Below are 17772 nucleotides of genomic sequence, written 5' to 3' on the forward strand. Positions count from 1 at the left end.
AATTTTTCAGATCTACAACTGGGTGGCATTCACTTTCTCTAACTAACCAGCAGATGGCATCTGAGAGTCACCTATTCCCATCATGTCAGTTCTCCTCAACTATTGTCTTTGTGGTGTGTGGGGAAATGATTCTTGTGGGGTTCAATTGGGCACTCAGTTTTGGTGTGTTTTTGGTGCTGTCCACCCTGAATGTGAGGCGTGTGTCTGGGTGGTTAGGGAGGCAGGGCAGCTTTAATATTCAAACCTCCCAGGTGTTCCTGGAGATTCAAGGCTGTTGCAAGAGTTTAGCCTTCATTTCAGTCTTGCCACAGATTTTCTCTGCCACTGACTCACAAGTCCCTGGTATTGACGTAGGGTTCCTGGGTTTTCCAAACGGGCCCCCTTCTCAGCTGTGATCTTCCAGGACCTCTGCTGAGGAAAGGCTGTGCTATGTCACAAGTGCGCACCATCCCTCAAGGGAAGCCCCGGGCTGCCGGGCCGTGCAGGGGCGCTCCCAGCCTGATGCAAAAATGGCTGAGGAGGGAGAAAACATGGCAGCATAGAGAGAAGTGGAAAACTGTTAGTCCCCACTTGGAACAATTCATAAATGACCAAAAAACTAGTAAATAACCAGGAATAACTGTGGGGAGACAAACGTGATTGCCCATTTATCATCCACCAACCTGAATTGGGAGGAATGCCCGAGATCACAGCATAAAATCTGTAAGTAAAACTGTGGACCCGCGCTGAGAGCCGAGAGCCCCTCCCTCACAGAAGCCACGCGGTGCTAGAGAACAGCACTCTCCGAACAAGCTAGCATACCGCAGCCCAGCTCCATCTGGGGTTTTAATGTTAACTGCTAAATACAGACAGTGAATCCTCAACGAGCAGACAGAGGCTTTTGGGGACAACTGGCCTTGGGAGAGTCAGGGGACATATCTGTCTCAGGACGAGAAGCCCAGAGGCTGACAAGTGAACCCGGGAGCTTTTCTGTCCCTTCTGCTTTCTGTGGAGAAAACTGCAGCCGCTTTCAGCCCCCAGTGCTTTGCAGTAAAGACAGACTCAGCTATTTTAAAAATCAAAATACTTTGATCAGCAGAGTCAAAGAAACAAAGAACTTCCTAATAGGCAGTGACCTCTTTGGAGGGGGCATAGCTTCCCAAAGGAAAGGGAGGGGCCCAGCTTTACCGCCCGCCTTTCCGGAACCAGACCCCGAAGCCTGGGGGAGGAGAGCCACAGGCCGCACCCCCTTACACAGGCGGTGACAGACTGCACCTGCCAAACTGAAAAGCACAGGTGTTATTAATCCTCTAAGAAAAACTATCAGGGGAACCAGATACTGAATATTTCCTCCTTCTGTGACCTGAACCTGTTCTTATCTGGGAAAACCTGATTGGGGTGGCCTAGGAGGTCAGATGCCTAGACAACAGAAAACTACAACCTACACTAACAAAAATGGCTGAATGGGGCTCCTCGATCCCCCCCCCCCTTTTTGCACAGCTTCGCCTTCCCAGCTCCGGGACAACTAGCTGTGGGTGCACCCAAGGCCACTGTCCACAGCCAATATTGTGGCATGTGCGTGGTGCCGTGGGATACACTCCCCGTCAGACTGAGTTTCCTGGTGCAGCTCTGGGCTGTGGGTCTGGCTCCAGGCAGGAGTGTCGCCAGCACACCAGGAAGCCGGCTGCAAACGGCACAGTTTCTTTCTCCTTTTGGTCTCCCCTCTCCCCCCTGGCCCTGAGGCAATCAGCAGTGGGCTATCATCCATGCCAAACACCGAAGCATTGGCTACAGCCTGCTTCTGCCGTGCTTCACTGTGTGGTTCTCACCATCGTAACTGCAGCCGCTCCTGGGTTTTTTTTGTTTTTTTTTTTAAGAAGAACTAGTCCATCTCCAAATGCCAACGCCCAGTTTCCCCTCACCACAGTGCGGCTGCGGGACTTTTCAGCCAGCTTACTCACTCATTTCAGAATGCAGACTCCCGGTTTCACCAAGTGCACGGTCCCTGTGGTTTTAGCAGAACTTGTCCAGCCGTTGCATCGCTGGAAGTGGTGTTCTGGGTCACTTTCTAGTTTTTATCTAGTATTTTTTCATGGAGGTGTTTTTTTGCCCTGTTTCACCTAGCCAACATCTTAGGTTCTCATCACCCAGTTTCTTCTTAATATCCATTATCTGTTTATGTATATTTTCCTTCATCTCCTTGAATTGACTTAAGAGATCTGTTTGAATGTCTTTGATTACTTGTTCCAAATAGTGTCTCCTCTGTGTTTTTGTTTATTCCTTTGACTGGGCCATATCTTCCTTTTCTTAGTATGACTTGTAATTTTTGACTGATTTCTAGGCATCTGATTATCTTGATGAATTTACTCTGGAGGTCAGTTTCCCTCTCTTACCTAGGTTTTTTGTTGATTGGCTGTGTTAAGGCTCTTCTTTGATACTTGGTTCAACTTTTTCTAGACCTTTAGAACATCCCATGTTTAACTAATCAGATTTTTTCAATTTTTCTTCATCTGATTCTTGCCCTTGGATATATGGTGCAATTTTTGAGATTGCACTTTTTGTGCAATTGTTTCACCCCCAGGAGAAAGCCTCCTTTCCTCTGTTCCTTCTTCACGAATGTTGTTCTGTTCTGTTTGGTTTTTATTTGACTCTATAGTTTTTTAAAACTTCCTTCATTGTAACTGCTTTTGCCTCTAGGGCAAATTCTGGGAGGAGGGTCACCCTGGAGAGGACTTTCCCAAGTCAATATTTCCCAGTCAAAACAAAGATAGGGACCCACAAAAGAGGCATAGACTGATTCCAAAGTGCCCTGGGGATGAGACAAATGATCTTTGACAGCTCCCCAAATTTGTGCTTTCCTGGCCTGCCAAGAAGATGGCACTCTTCAGCAAACTGTTCCATATAGTCCAAAGAAGGTCCTGTGTTTTCAAGTCTCCACTGACTCCACCCCTGGCACATTCAAGGTTGAAACAGTGGCTACCTGCTGCTTTTCTCTGGGGTGGGTTGAAACAATAGCTTCCCTCAGAACCAGGACCTAGTGATTTGAACTTGCTAATCAAAAGCCATGATCAGTGCTCGGCCATGTCCCCTGCCCACCCCACACTGTTCTTGTGGAAGAGCTGCCCTTCAGCAAATTCTTCCTGCAATTCAAGGAAGGCAATGCATCTTTAAATCACCCCTGCTTCCACCCCTGTCTCGGGCGGGTTGAAACAGAGATGGTTGGCTGCTTTTGTCTGGGGCATGTTGAAACAATAGGTGCCCTCAGAGCTGGGATACAGTGATCTGAGATCACTATCCAAAAGCTGTGATCAGTGCTCAGCTGTCCTATCCCATCCTCCACCCCACCACTCCCATTTTTGAGGAGGAGAACTTTTATGTCCCCTTCTGACAGCAGCAGCCAGCCAGGGAGTTGATCCCAAGGCAGTTTGCCACAAGAGAGGAGGATGGTCACCAGCTGCCCACCGCTGAGTGAGCTACTCACAGTTCTTCAATGTAGTTTTTCGTTCTCTTCTTCACACTCTTCCCTGAATGCTGTACAGTGTTCTTCTGGCTTCTGGGGCCCCAGAACAGTTGTTTCAGACAGTTCCTAGCTATTTACTCATTGCCCCAGAGGATGGACTGCATCCTGGAGCTCCTACTCCACCCTCTGTCACCATTAATTTTCAAACTATTACTTTTATCTTCATCTCTGAAAAGCCCTGGGCAGAGAATTGAAAAGAACCTCATTAGTTCTGTAGGTATTTGAGTTTGTGCCACCAATAGGAAACACATCTAGATGCAGACACATGTCACCTACCTCTTTGTACCCATCTTTTTTGAGATGCTCCTTTGCTGGCTTTCCTTCTTTTATCCTTAAATCATATTTTATCAGAGCTTCTTATTCCTAAAGGAAAATGATTCTTTCTTGAGTCCAGCTCCTTTTCGGTCTGAATCAGTAGGAAATTTTTCAGAGCAGAACTCTGGTTGGTGGTCGAGAGATGTGTACTCTGTCCTGGCTTTGCTACACACTGTTCATCTAACCTAAGGCAAGTTACTAAATTGCACTGGGTCTCAGTTTTCTCATCCATAAAATTAGAGGCTTGGAAGAGATTGACATTAAGGGCTTTTCCATCCATGAGATTTTCTTCCCCTCATTTCAGGACTCAAGTATACTTGTTACTTGTCTTTTGGGCTTTTCCATCTTAGGAAGTTCTATGATAGTTCTTAGGTGGTTCTCTTCTCCCAGTCTCACACTGTAGTTGTTACTTTAGATTTCATTCAACCCACATTATTGAATGCCTGCTATAAGGCAGACTGAGTTAGGCAGTTACATACACTACCTCATTTAATTCTCACAACAGTCCTGAGTGGCAGGCCATATTTTCCCTTAAGAATCTGAGACTCCTAGCTAATAAGTGGCCTGACCAGTATTTGAATGAAAACATCTGACTTTAAATCACTCTTCCCCTCTGTTCCATGGTGCAATTGTGCCCTCCTTTCCCCTCTTTCCTCTCCTGCCTCCCTTTTTTGTGGAGACACATTATGTTCTGCTCCTTGGCCTCACCCACCCACCCCTGACCTATGGTGATGACTTTCTGCTCTATCCACAACATGGAATCAAAGTCTCCTCTACGTTAAGCCTTCAGAGATTCATGGTGTACTTCTACGTTTTAAAAATAGTTTCATTCATTCCCTTTATAATTGTTCTATACATCTTTATTGGGGGAAATCATTATGTTTTGTTTACTTTATAAATGAAAACTTAAACCTACTGAGAAAAATCCCAGCAGTCCATTTTTATTGGAGATAGCCACTCAGTCTAAGCTTCTTCATAATTCATGGGATTTACCTTTCCAATATTTGTCATTTAGAGTATGTTCATAGTGGCCTGTCACCAAATGACCTCATGATCTACCATATGATCAAGAATGACTTTCTTGTTTCTTCTTAGTACTGAAAGAAGCAGAGTCTATCTGTTTTGTTTGTCTCTTTTGACATTTTTAACTTGGTGCTCAGGGATTGATTCTACTCAATCTTAGAGTACTAAGGTTAATATTGACTTGCTTTGAAGTGAACGTCCAGATTTATTGCCTCAGAGCATATAAATTGGCTGAGGTAAACAAGGTCAGTATCTGGTGCTTACTAAAGTCAAATGCAGTTGTACAGAGAAGGTCTGAATTCTTTTCCTTACCATATCAGTTGACCATCACTGGGCCATGCTTTGCCTCTGTTCAGTGAACACCAGGGAGAATGGGTCACATGCAAACACTAAGCAATAATCCAAGATACAGTGGTTCATGAGGACTCTCCAGTGTGTTCCCATCACACCTGTGCCCGTCTCTATCCTCACACGAACATTATTCATTTAGTGAACAGTTTCCTCATGAGACTATGAACAATCCTCCCTCTTACTCTCCATCCCCACATGAGACAGTATGATTCTCTTTTGTATTCCTAGCACTTTAGACATTTCCTTCTATGGCCCACTTATTAAAAGTTTGTAGAGCAGAACTGGAATGCAAAAGTGTATGTACCCCAGCCAAGTGAACGACCAAAGGGGTTTTCAAACTCAGCTGATTAGAAGGCCCTTCCCTAGTTAGTGTTTAGCTCTCTGACACTGATTTACTCTCTCCCTGCAGATGTGCAATGCTTTCCAAAACGCCAACATTTTGGTGCTCATTGCAGGGTGTCACTGTGAGTATCCTTCACCCTATGAGAGAGCTGTGTTTTGCACCCTGGGTGCTCTCCTCCCCACGTATCTGATCCTATGTGTGTTCCGGGTTTGGTTTATAGCTTCTGTGGTCAGGGCATTAGAGAGGAATGATTTCTTTGACGCTGGCATCACCAAGGCCCAGCTGTTCCTCACCCTCCATGATGCCGTGCTGTTTGCCTTGTCAAGGAAGTTTCCAGAGCCCTCCGAATTAAGCATGGACGAGTCTGAGACAGTATTACAGGAAACCTACTCACAAACAGACAAGGTTAGAGGATGTCAACCATCTGGTGGTGAGGGAGGTGGGAGAAATGTGGGGAGAGGATGGAGATGAACCTGTCTGGAAAATGTTTTGGGGTGTAGCTATACCAGATTTTGAAATAGGCAAGTAGCCAGCTGGTAAATAGCAGCGGACCTGAGCCCCTGAGTGTGCCCACTGCCATGACACCTGGGTCCCATTCACAAACCTTTTCCAACTGAAGAATGGGTTTACCCAACCCAGCAGAAGCCTCAAGGATCCTTTTACAGCAAACTTGGTTAGTGCCTATGCCATACCAGTTACTAAATATTTTAAAAATATCCTCTAGCAATTCCTCTAGAATCTACCCCCACCCAACCCTTGAGACCAATAATAAAACTGATGAACTAGCAGAGGCAAATTGCTTATTAGCTGACTCTGCAAGTCTAACACTTTGGTTACTATTTACATTGTGAGTGATGTGAGATTAACTCACCTGATCAAATGCAAGGGAGAATGATATGTAAACCAGAATTTTTAGCCATTAATTAATACAAAGTAAAGACATGGGCCTACATCAGTGATATCAAATTAGTATCTAAGTTAAAAATTTCCAAAAAAGGAAACTAAAACTCAGATGGGCACCAAAATATTATCTAATGCCTGGAAATTATTTTTAAATTAAACCCCTGATTCTTTGACTTACTATATTCTGATAATGTTTGAATTTTTATGCCAAGAAAGTACTATCATGGTAATACATGTTTGTAAAAATCTGAGAAGTAAAAGATATCCAAGCTTATAAAACATGGCTTTTTTTTTTTTCATTTTCTTTTTTTAAGTAATTCATTGCCAAGTATCTCCCTTGCTTAGTTGAGAGTTCTCAAGGTTCTGTGCCTGTGCTTATCCAGAACTTTTTTTCCTGATAGCTAAATTTGTTCCTTTTTTTTGCTCCTGCTGCTACTGTTCTGTAGTCCACTCCCATATGTAAAATCATAGAATCGCAAAACTTTTGAGTTGGAAGGGACCTTAGGTCTCATCCGTTTCAACCACTACCTGGAGCAGGAATGCTCTTGACAACATCTCTGATTGGAGGTTCCCCTGCTTATGCTTGGAGACTTCCAATGGTTCTCAACCTTTAGCATGCACCTGATCACTTAAAGATGTTATTATTAAAACACAGATAGCTGGACCCTCTGTGCTCCAACCCTCTGAATTTCTGATACAGTAAGTCTGGGGTGGGGCTTGAGAATTTGTGTTGCTGACAAGGTACCAGGTAATAATGATGCTACTGGTCCAAGGACCACACTCTGAGAACTACTACCTTAGAGATTCAATATCCATCCTTCACAATCAATGTCTAGTGTGCCTGGTAATCTTTGGATGTGTGCCACACATTGTATTTGGAAACTGTTTATAGAAATAATTCGAAGCCTAGGATGATATTTTTCTCCCAGAAATAATTTATTTCACCAGGATCACTTTGATCTGACTTGAGGACTTGAGATTTTCTAGCCCATCTAGATGACCCAAAGCCCCGTTGCAGTCTCTGGGAAGTTTTACCATAGCTCTTCCCTTGGCAGGCCCTAGAATCCAGTATATGCTACCCTAAGCCCTTAAAACTGTCAAAAGCATGGCACAGCACACCTTTGCCACTTCCAAATCATCAAAAACCTTCAGGGCAAAAGTGGCCCCTAATGCCAGGTTCATGTCTCTATAGATTTCCACCTTTTTCCAAATCCTGGCCTGGTAATTCTTCACTATTGTGTTAGTTTTATGGTGCCTTCAGAAGGAAGTTTTGTTAGATTTCACTCAGCTCTTCTAGTTTTCCTCAGTAGGAGGGTTGGTCTGAATTACATAGTCTGCCTTTACTATAAGTGGAGTTTTCTCCATTTTTAATTTTATAATTATGATATTCTGTACATGTTTGACTTTACATTTAATATAGTCATAGCTATTAATCTTTCCTCTTTTATTTTCCATTTGCTTTCTATGTTTAGAAAATCCTTTCCACTTAGAAAGAAAATAAATAAAACATATTTTCATCCAGATTTTTGTTTTCACTTTTTATGTTATACTCTTTAATCTAGTTAGAATTTATTTCAGTTTACGGTGTGGAAGAGTAATCTTTATTTTTTTAATCAATGTAAGATAACCATTTTGAGCCATGACATCAGTTAAATAAGCCTTCTTTCCCCCCACTAATTTGAGATGCTATCTTTATAAAATATTATATTCTTATGAAAACTAAAACTATTTAAACTTAGTTTTTTGTTTCATTCAGTATAGCTTCAGTATCACATTATTTTGATTACTATTGCTTTATAATACATTTTAACCTTTGGTTACAAAGTTCTGTCATAAATGTTTTATTTCATACGTTACTCAGTCGTTCTCACCAATTTGTTCTTCCAAACCAACTATTGAATCTTTTGTCAATTTTGCACAAACAACAACAACAACAAAAATCAGTTTGGATTTTCATTAGCATTGCATTAAAACTATAAACTAATTTGAGAATTGATATCTTTAAAGTATTTGTTCTTTACATCCAGGAAAATGGGCTGCCTCTACATTCATTTAACCTTTTAAATGTTTCATAGTAAGTTTTTTAGCTTTCTTTAAATAGACAAATCACAGACACTTTATATATATAGTTTTACATTTTTATTTTTTTTAATGATTCTTCTTTTCTATTATATTTTCTAACTGGCAATTGCTAATATATAGAAAACCTATTGATTTTTTATGAAATTATTCAGCCACCTTTCTGAATACTCTTACTAGTCCAAAGAAGTTTCACTATTTATTCTCTTAGGTTTTCTATAGAAAAAAATCTTTTCCACAAATAATATTATTAATTTCTTACTTTCCAATAGTTAGAATTATTATTTTCATATCATATATTGTTGCATTAGCTAGATCTTCCAAAACAATTTTAGTAATAGTATTGAGTCTCGTCTTACTCCTGAATTTAATGAAAATAACTTCTTATGTGTCTCTGTTAAGTCTAGTTGTGATTATTGGTTTAAGATAGATATTACTTACTATGTTTTAAAACAGTATTTTTCTGGTTTACTAATATTATTGTCAGGAATTATATCAAGACTTAGTATTATTGAGTATTTCAGTTTTTATTGCATTTAAAATAGGGAAGACTAGAAGAGGAGCAAGTTATATTTTGGATATATTAAATTCTTGATGACTATTAGACATCCAAGTGGAGATGTCAAGAAGGCAAGTACATAATATGAACCTGCAGATCAGGGGAAGGATTATAACCAGAGATCACTGGCATATATATAGTAACTAAAATTATGGCACAAAATGAGATTACCTATGGCGACAGTGCAGATGGAGAAGAGAAAGTTCCCAGGATCAAGCACTTGGGCATGCCAACATCTAGAAGCCCAGCAGAGGTAGAAGAGACAGAAAAGAGACCAGGAACAAGAAACCAGGAAGTAGAAGGAAAAGCATTAGAATGTCATAATAGAGGAAGAGAAGAAACTGTTCCAGGAGGGTGAAAGTGGTTAATTCTGTGGAATTCTGCTGCAAGGCTTATTCACCAAGCACTTACAAGCCACCTGCTATGTGACAGGCTCAGTCTGGTACTGGGGATATCAAGAACCAGGCATTGCCCTACCTCAGGGAGCTTATAGTCTATAGCTTATAGTCTATAGTCTGTAAATCAATAAGGCAATCATCACTGGTATGATAATTAAAGTATGATTGAGGTACAGTTGGAACACAAAGGAAACTGTGGTTCTGGCTGGTTGAGGGAGGGGAAGGAGACAGGAGACACTTTATACAGAAAGTCATCTTTGATCTGAATCTGGAACAATGAGGAAGCGTTGATAGAGAAGGACAAGGTCAGCAAACGGAGCAGCAAGGGCAAATGTAAGCAGTAGCCAGAAAGTCTGGGGTAACTTTATAGCTAGAGCAAAGGGTGGGTACCACAGCTGGAGATAAAGGTAAAGAAGAGGGCAAGAGGCCAGGTCACGGAGGGCCTTACATGCCCTGCCAAGAATTGTATTGAGGGTTTGCAAGACAAGATCAAGAGGACAAAATGTTTCAGGGTGTTGCTGAAACCACTGCTGTTTAAATGGTTGACCATGAAATCCAACTAGAAAAGCAAAGAAATAGAAGTTAGGAATTGGTGGACCTGAAAAATGGTGAGTACCTGAGAAAGCAAATGATGTAAAGAGGATGAAAGGTAGATTTAGGCAAAAACTATTTTCTACTTTGCCAGGAACCCATGTTCTGATACTTTAAATCCTGTGTGTTCTAAAATGCCTTGACTGTGCTCAAAAGTCAAATTTAATTGTAAATTTTAACCCAACTAATTGTGTATTTCAGAAAGATGAATCAAGGTATAAAATGAGTGTTAGTCATCCAGAAAGTCAGAAAAGTGCTACTTCAGGCTTCAACAGACTCCAGGAGTTGGCAGTAGAGGAGTCGCAGCTCGATCTGGAGTTGGAACCCACACTTGAGTCAGAGCAAGAGACTGAGCTGGATGTGGACCTAGACCTGAATCCTGAACTGGAGCCTGAGTCAGAGCTGGAGCCCGAAACAGAATTGGAGCCTGAAACAGAGCCCGAGCCTGAGCTGGAGCTAGAACCTGGGTCTGAGCCCAAACCTAGGCCCAGGTCTCATACTCATTCTCAGCAGTTCAGTTCTCTGTATACAACTTAGATTCCTGGCCCTCACTCTCAGGCTCACCCTCAGGCACGGTCAATAGAAAGGAGGCATCAACATATGGATTTTTTTTCACCTAAGGGCAATGACACTGAGAATCCATGGGAGATGGACTAGAAATAAGGGGGCAGATTCCCTTGGCAAATCCTCCCCACCCAGGCTGGGGTTGCTTGGTCAGGAGACCTTGCCTTGATACAAATCCTAGCAGTACTTGCCTCATGACCTGCCTTCTTCCATGCTCAGCACTTGGGATCACACTCCCAGATCACATAAATAACACCAAGAATTATCTCTGAATTCCAATCCAGCCTCTCCTCATTTCACCTTCGGCAGATATTCTAGTGAAGGTTTTCCTCGTTCATACACCCCACACCTATGGGGTTTTTGCTAGACCACCTCTAACTTAATCCTTTCATCTCTGTATCCCTTTCTCCAAAGAGACGAGGTTCAAATAAAATATATAACTCTAGTTACATATGGGGAGATTCTGGATCCTTCCTGCACCTTGTACCTTCTCCCTTCTCTTGTATTCTGTGTCCCTAAGTGAAACGGGTGGGAGGGACTCCAGAAATGGGTGGGCATTGTAGAGAAGAGATGAGCAAGAAAAAGAAAAATTGGGCAGCAATTGTATTTTATATGCAAGGTAACTTCCCCACACTGATGAGGGAAATGAAGGTAGGCAAGTTAAGCCAGGCCTAAGTTAAGTCAGCCTGTGAGGTTTGTATTATAAGAAATTGCTCAGCCAAAAGCATTTTTGCTGTCACTCCCGGAGTTCAGGGTCTTATCTTCCCACAGGTTTCATAATGCCAGTCAGCTGAACCAACTGATAAGAATGTTAGCACTGTGGATCTCTCCCTGGTCTTCAGATTCACACCCACCACTTCTTCTTTCTTACAGGATTTTAAAATATAGACAATCTGGAATCTGTACTCTTGGTGGACCAAATTTAGTTAAAATCTGTGAGAGACACAACCCTTCTAGGAGCTGGAAAAAATCGATCATTATTAGTTTTGTCCAAATCCATTAAAAATGTTTAGTATCAGAAGGGAATGCTAAATCAGAAGGGAAGGATAAAACTCTGGGCAACAGTATATGAAATCCTAAATTTTGTTTCCAACTAAATAAACAAGACTCCTCTTGCTTGGGTATTCAGTTTCTCTCATTTGTCAAATAAAAGAAATCCTTGTTAAAATTTAGATGCCTCTTATCAGAGAGATATCCTATGCATTCATTCTATAAGCATTTATTAAGCATCTTCTACATGCATGGTCTCCCCAAACTGTGGGGTAGGATAAAACAATATTTTCCACACTTTACACGAGTAAATTGAGACTCAGAAAAGTTTTATAACTAGCCCAAGTCCATGTACAGTTGTACCCTTAAAAAGATGAAGAGCATTAACAAGCTTCATTTGCTTATTTATGTTCTCTCAACACATTTATCAAACTCCTACTATGTACCAGATACTGTCCCAGGTGCTGAAGATACAGGATTAGCAGAATAGCTGACAAAAAGCATTATAAATTATGATAAATACCTTGAAGTAAAATAAAGGAAGCTCTGAGGATGTACATCAGGAGGACTTGACCAGGAATCAAGGAAGTTTCTCCTGCATCAGTGACATATGACCTGAGAGCTGAAAGATGAATAGGAGTTAGACTTAGAGCAAATTCCAGTGACTGCTAGAAGGGCAAAGCCAAATGGGGAACCAAGAATAGTTTCTAGTCATCATGGGTGAGTTTAGAAGCTGAGCACCCAAGGATGCAGCCAGATGGAGTCTAAGGGTAATTATCATGACACCAAGGGCTTAACTAGAAATTGGGTCAAACAGGAATGTGTCCTCAGGGTAGCAGAAACAGGCACAGAAATGTATCAAATACCTGCTCATTGATGAAAATCCATACAATAGAGAAAAGCAGGGGAAAAAGAATTTTCTATACTTCTACTCCCTAAAGACAATTCTGTTAATACTCTAGAGTGTTTCTTTTGCTTTACTACAAAGCATGGGCTTTGTTCTAGTTTTGGAGAGATTCCTTCCCCCATCCAAAGTTATAAACATTTTTTTTTTTAAATCCAGCAATCTAGTGAATGCCTAGATTAAATTTAAAAAGAAAACAACCCATTCTAATATATACTTATTGCTTCCAATGAGTTTAAGATCAATAACCTGAGAAGTCTTACCAGAGCCAGGTGTGTCCTGCTGGCTGCCCACACTGGGCCCCAGCCCTCTAAGGAGCTGCTAGGGCTGCAGGAGGGTCGTGTCTAGTGTCCTCTCCTCAGTCTTAATAAACCGGAGTAACTGCCAGCCAGTCAACAGAAACTGTGGCCATTCTCTGGCCCCTTCCAGTTTTTTAGGAAGTCATGGCCTACCACTGCCTCACCTTTCTTCTGTTTGACCAAGTTGCTATGCCAGCAGTTTACCTCCAGATTTCCTCACGTAAGAAACATTCGAGTGTCTGCCATGTGCAGAGCTAAACTGCTCTGGAGGAAATCGTAGGTTGGACAAGGAGATAGCATGTAAACCAGGGACTGATATGCAGAGTACACCAATCAGGGTTGTTTCAGAGAACCTGCTGGGCTGTGAGGGCCTGCAGATGGGCAAGACTTAACCTTGCCCTCTGTTGTGGGAACCAGGGAAGTACTGTGGACGTGAGCCTTGAAAGAAATGCGTGGTTCTTCTGGCAACAGACACCTGTGTTGTCCTTAACTACACCCACTGATTTTCATTCCTCCTGTAGAACCTGACTTTCTATGATAATCTCAATACATCTGTTACAAAGGATGCTTGGGAGAATATCAGAGAAAGCCCCCACTGTCTCACTTGGCTATTACCCTAGGGTGCACCTTCTCTTCCAGATGACACATGTACTTTATCAGTGACCTATAGGCAGACCAAAATAATAACAGTTGTTTATCAACCCTTTACTATATGCCAGACTTTGTTCTAAACACGTTACGGAAGTTAATACATTAATCTGCAAAGCAAGCCTACAAGGTCAGGCTGTTATTACCCCCATTTTGTGGATGACGAAATTAAGATGTAGAAGGTCTTACTGCCTCAGATTCCACTGGAAGCCCCCAACACTACCATCTTGTCTATTGCTTAGCAATCGGCAGTGGTGGAAGGCAGGGATAATCCAAAAGTGCAAATTTCAGGCTTGGCACAAGGAAAGAGGTGGTGCCACCAAAGGGGAAAGAGACAGGGTTTAAAGGAAGACTCATATTTACTGCTGCAGACACTTTACAGGTATTATCATATTTAATCATCACTAACTCTACCGCCTCTCCTTAAGGTAGGTACAGTTATCATCTTTATCTAGGAGGGAAATGTAAGACCACGAGTTTGCCTGAAGTGTCAGTTATTCAATGTCAGAATGAGAATTCAAACCCAGGTTAGATTCCAAAATTAGGCTTTTTCTCCAACTGCTTCAATTTGGGGAAAGGTGGCCTTTTAGCACTTTGAACTGAGAAATCCAAATCAGTGCTCTGGATCCTTCTGTCTCTCTGCTTCCTCCTCTTGGTTCCTGTTCTAGTTTGCTAATGCTGCCGGAATGCAAAACACCAGAGATGGATTGGCTTTTATAAAAGGAGGTTTATTTGGTTACACAGTTACAGTCTTAAGGCCATAAAGTGTCCAAGGTAACACATCAGCAATAGGGTACCTGTACTGGAAGATGGCCAGTGGCGTCTGGAAAACCTCTGTTAGCTGGGAAGGCACGTGGCTGGCGTCTGCTCTAAAGTTCTGGTTTCAAAATGGCTTTCTCCCAGGACGTTCCTCTCTAGGCATCAGTGCCTCAAAAATGTCACTCTTAGCTGCACTTTGGACATTTGTCCTCTCAGCTTCTCCAGAACAAGAGTCTGCTTTCAACGGTCGTCTTCAAACTGTCTCTCATCTGCAGCTCCTGTGCTTTCTTCAAAGTGTCCCTCTTGGCTGTAGCTCCTCTGCAAAATATCACTCACAGCTGCACTGAGTTCCTTCTGTTTGTCAGCTCATTTATATGGCTCCACTGATCAAGGCCCACCCTGAATGGGTGGGGACACGCCTCCATGGAAATATCTCATCAGAGTTATCACCTACAGTTGGGTGGGGCATATTTCCATGCAAACAACCTAATCCAAACATTCCAACTTAATCCCCACTAATATGTCTGCCCCACAAGACTGCATCAAAGAATATGGCTTTTTCTGGAAGATATAATACATTCAAACCAGCACAGTTCCCTACACACACATATAGAGAAAGTGGGGTGGGGTGGGGGTAGGTGGATATTGATGGTTTTCACAATCATTTATAGCATTCCACAGTTATGCACTGTGTGCCTACTATGTACCTAATACTTTTTCTGTGTATCTGATACCTGGCATTATAGCAATGAACAAAAGTCAGAAGTCAATGCCTTCATGGAGTTATCAACCCAAGGAGTGGTAGGGGCAGGCAAAACAAAGACAAAAATAAAGACCTTCCTCCCCAATGAATCTTTCTCAGGTACACTAACTGGGGCATATTAACCACCCAGGAGTCCAAACAGAGACATATTGAAATACTGGTGTCTGGATAGAAAAAGAGTGATTTTAATGAATGGGTGACACATCATTTTGCAAGTCAGATGGCTTCCAATTATTTGCTTTCCACAAAATTGAAGAAAGACCTCATGGAATTGTCAGTTGATGGGTCATCAAGTTAAGTTACAGTTTTCTCAGATAGGGATGTGGTATTCTTTAGGGTTTTTCAGATAGGGATGTGGTATTCTTTAGTGTTTTCAGGCCTACTGTTGACTTGGGCCTATATTGTGATCAGGAGTAACCTCCAGGACAGCATCTTGACTCTATTTGAATTCTCTTAGCCACTGAAATGTTATTTTGTTGCCTTTCATTTCCCTCTTTTGGTCAAAAAGGCATTCTCAACCCTTCGATGCCAGGGTCAGGCTCATCCAGGAATCAGTGTCCCATGTCACCAGGAAGAACTCATTCATCTGTGGGGGGGGGGGGGGGTCCTGTCCCACATTGGGGGAAGGGTGATGAATTTATTTGCAGAGTTAGCTTAGAGAAAGTCTACATTTGAGCAACAAAAGAGGTTCTCTGGAGGTGAGTCCTAGGCATAACTATAGGTGGGGTTAGCCTCTCCTTTATAGTCATAAGTGTCACCAGAGCAAGCCTCAAAATCGAGGCCTTGACTTATAAAAGTAGGGGTTCCTAAGTTCACATAGCAAAGGTTATGTCCATGATAATCCATCCATATCTCACATTATCATCACTTAGTTGTACAATCCTCATCACTCTCCATTTTAAATATTTCTTATGACCCAAAGCACCCCATAGCTCTTTTCAGCCCTTAATTATTTGTCCCTAGTATTTGTGTGGTACTAGTATAGTATTCCTATTAATACTAGTATGCAATAGGTAGATTTTTCCCCTCTACCATACTGTTGTCAACTGTCTTTACTAGTGTCATACCTTAGAAGTATATCATGCAAGCACCTATCTATATTTATGGTGCTAATCTGTGGGATACATGCTGTTAAACAACCTTTTTCAATCTTATTCACCTTCAATACAGCTCTAATACTTATAATCCCATTGACAATCATCACCCCTATCCATTACCATACTTTTGAATTCACCATCATTAACATATCTGAATATATTAGATTAGCATTTCCCTTCACTAGCTTCTTTCTATCGCTAGACATTGATTTTACATTGTTAGGGGAGTTCATAGAAGTGGTAACATACACTCTCTCTCCTTTTGTGTCTAACTTATTTCACTTAAAATTAAGTCTTGATGATGGTTTCTATGTGAGTTTTGGAAGGCATTCAAAGAACTGAATGATATTCCTATAGCAAAACCTCTTCCATCGCCATCTACTTATCTTATATGAACATGTTTTCTCAGCCATTATATAAAGACAAACAAATATAAAAGACTCATTGAAAAAAATCACCTATTTTCACACTGAGAGGAATTTGCCTTAAAATTTCATTTAGAAAAAGTATGATATATTTTGATTAATCATGCAATAATAGTACTTGTGATTGATAGGGAAAATTTTTTTAGAGGATTATGCTACCAGAAAATGTTTTTAGAAATTAAATTTCAATGTAAGTGCACATTTTTGTGGTGGAGAATTATGATTGGCAAAAGGATGATCAACAAAAGACTTTAAAGCATGAAGTTATATTACCTAAAGAAAACTCCCATGAGGGAGAAATGGAATAGAAATACAAGCTCAAGGGTATTCGCCTACCCCACCTCCATGGTTGCTAACATGACCACAGACATAGGGGACTGGTGGTTTGATGGGTTGAGCCCTCTACCATAAGTTTTACCCTTGGGAAGACGGTTGCTGCAAAGGAGAGGCTAGGCCTCCCTGTATTTGTGCCTAAGAGTCTCCTCCTGAATGCCTCTTTGTTGCTCAGATGTGGCCCTCTCTTTCTGGCTAAGCCAACTTGAAAGGTGAAATCACTGCCCTCCCCCCTACGTGGGATCAGACACCCAGGGAAGTGAATCTCCCTGGCAACGTGGAATATGACTCCCAGGGAGGAATGTAGACCTGGCACCGTGGGACGGAGAACATCTTCTTGACCAAAAGGGGGATGTGAAAGGAAATGAAATAAGCTTCAGTGGCAGAGAGATTCCAAAAGGAGCCGAGAGGTCACTCTGGTGGGCACTCTTATGCACACTTTAGACAACCCTTTTTAGGTTCTAAAGAATTGGGGTAGCTGGTGGTGGATACCTGAAACTATCAAACTACAACCCAGAACCCATGAATCTCGAAGACAGTTGTATAAAAATGTAGCTTATGAGGGGTGACAATGGGATTGGGAAAGCCATAAGGACCAAACACCACTTTGTCTAGTTTATGGATGGATGTGTAGAAAAGTAGGGGAGGGAAACAGACAGACAAAGGTACCCAGTGTTCTTTTTTACTTCAATTGCTCTTTTTCACTCTAATTATTATTCTTGTTATTTTTGTGTGTGTGCTAATGAAGGTGTCAGGGATTGATTTAGGTGATGAATGTACAACTATGTAATGGTACTGTAAACAATCGAAAGTACAATTTGTTTTGTATGACTGCGTGGTATGTGAATATATCTCAATAAAATGATGATTTAAAAAAAAAAAAAAAAAAGAAATACAAGCTCAAGGAAAAAAGAGAGTAATATAAAATT

The 17772-nt window shown here is 41.6% G+C and overlaps 1 protein-coding gene and 1 long non-coding RNA gene across 4 annotated transcripts in view; one reads left to right on the forward strand and one right to left on the reverse strand.

Annotated features, from left to right (window-relative positions):
* SLC26A8 (solute carrier family 26 member 8) overlaps positions 1 to 11135 on the forward strand; it is a 103669-nt gene extending 92534 nt beyond the window's left edge. For 2 of the 3 annotated variants that reach the window (XM_037842410.1, XM_037842411.1), the window contains exons 12-14: positions 5598 to 5652; positions 5752 to 5936; positions 10263 to 11135. In XM_037842410.1, coding sequence (XP_037698338.1) covers positions 5598 to 5652; positions 5752 to 5936; positions 10263 to 10598 — 576 coding nt within the window. In that variant the 3' untranslated portion in view covers positions 10599 to 11135. The remainder of the gene's footprint in view (positions 1 to 5597; positions 5653 to 5751; positions 5937 to 10262) is intronic. The other variant, XM_037842412.1, reaches the window with a different exon arrangement.
* The window catches only part of LOC119539171, a 39207-nt gene that overhangs the window by 14011 nt on the left and 7424 nt on the right, over positions 1 to 17772 (reverse strand). Inside the window, exon 2 of the long non-coding RNA XR_005217803.1 lies at positions 12139 to 12237. This is a non-coding gene — a long non-coding RNA (uncharacterized LOC119539171). The remainder of the gene's footprint in view (positions 1 to 12138; positions 12238 to 17772) is intronic.

This window comes from Choloepus didactylus, chromosome 7 (assembly GCF_015220235.1).
Source record: "Choloepus didactylus isolate mChoDid1 chromosome 7, mChoDid1.pri, whole genome shotgun sequence".
Classification (NCBI taxonomy): domain Eukaryota; kingdom Metazoa; phylum Chordata; class Mammalia; order Pilosa; family Megalonychidae; genus Choloepus; species Choloepus didactylus.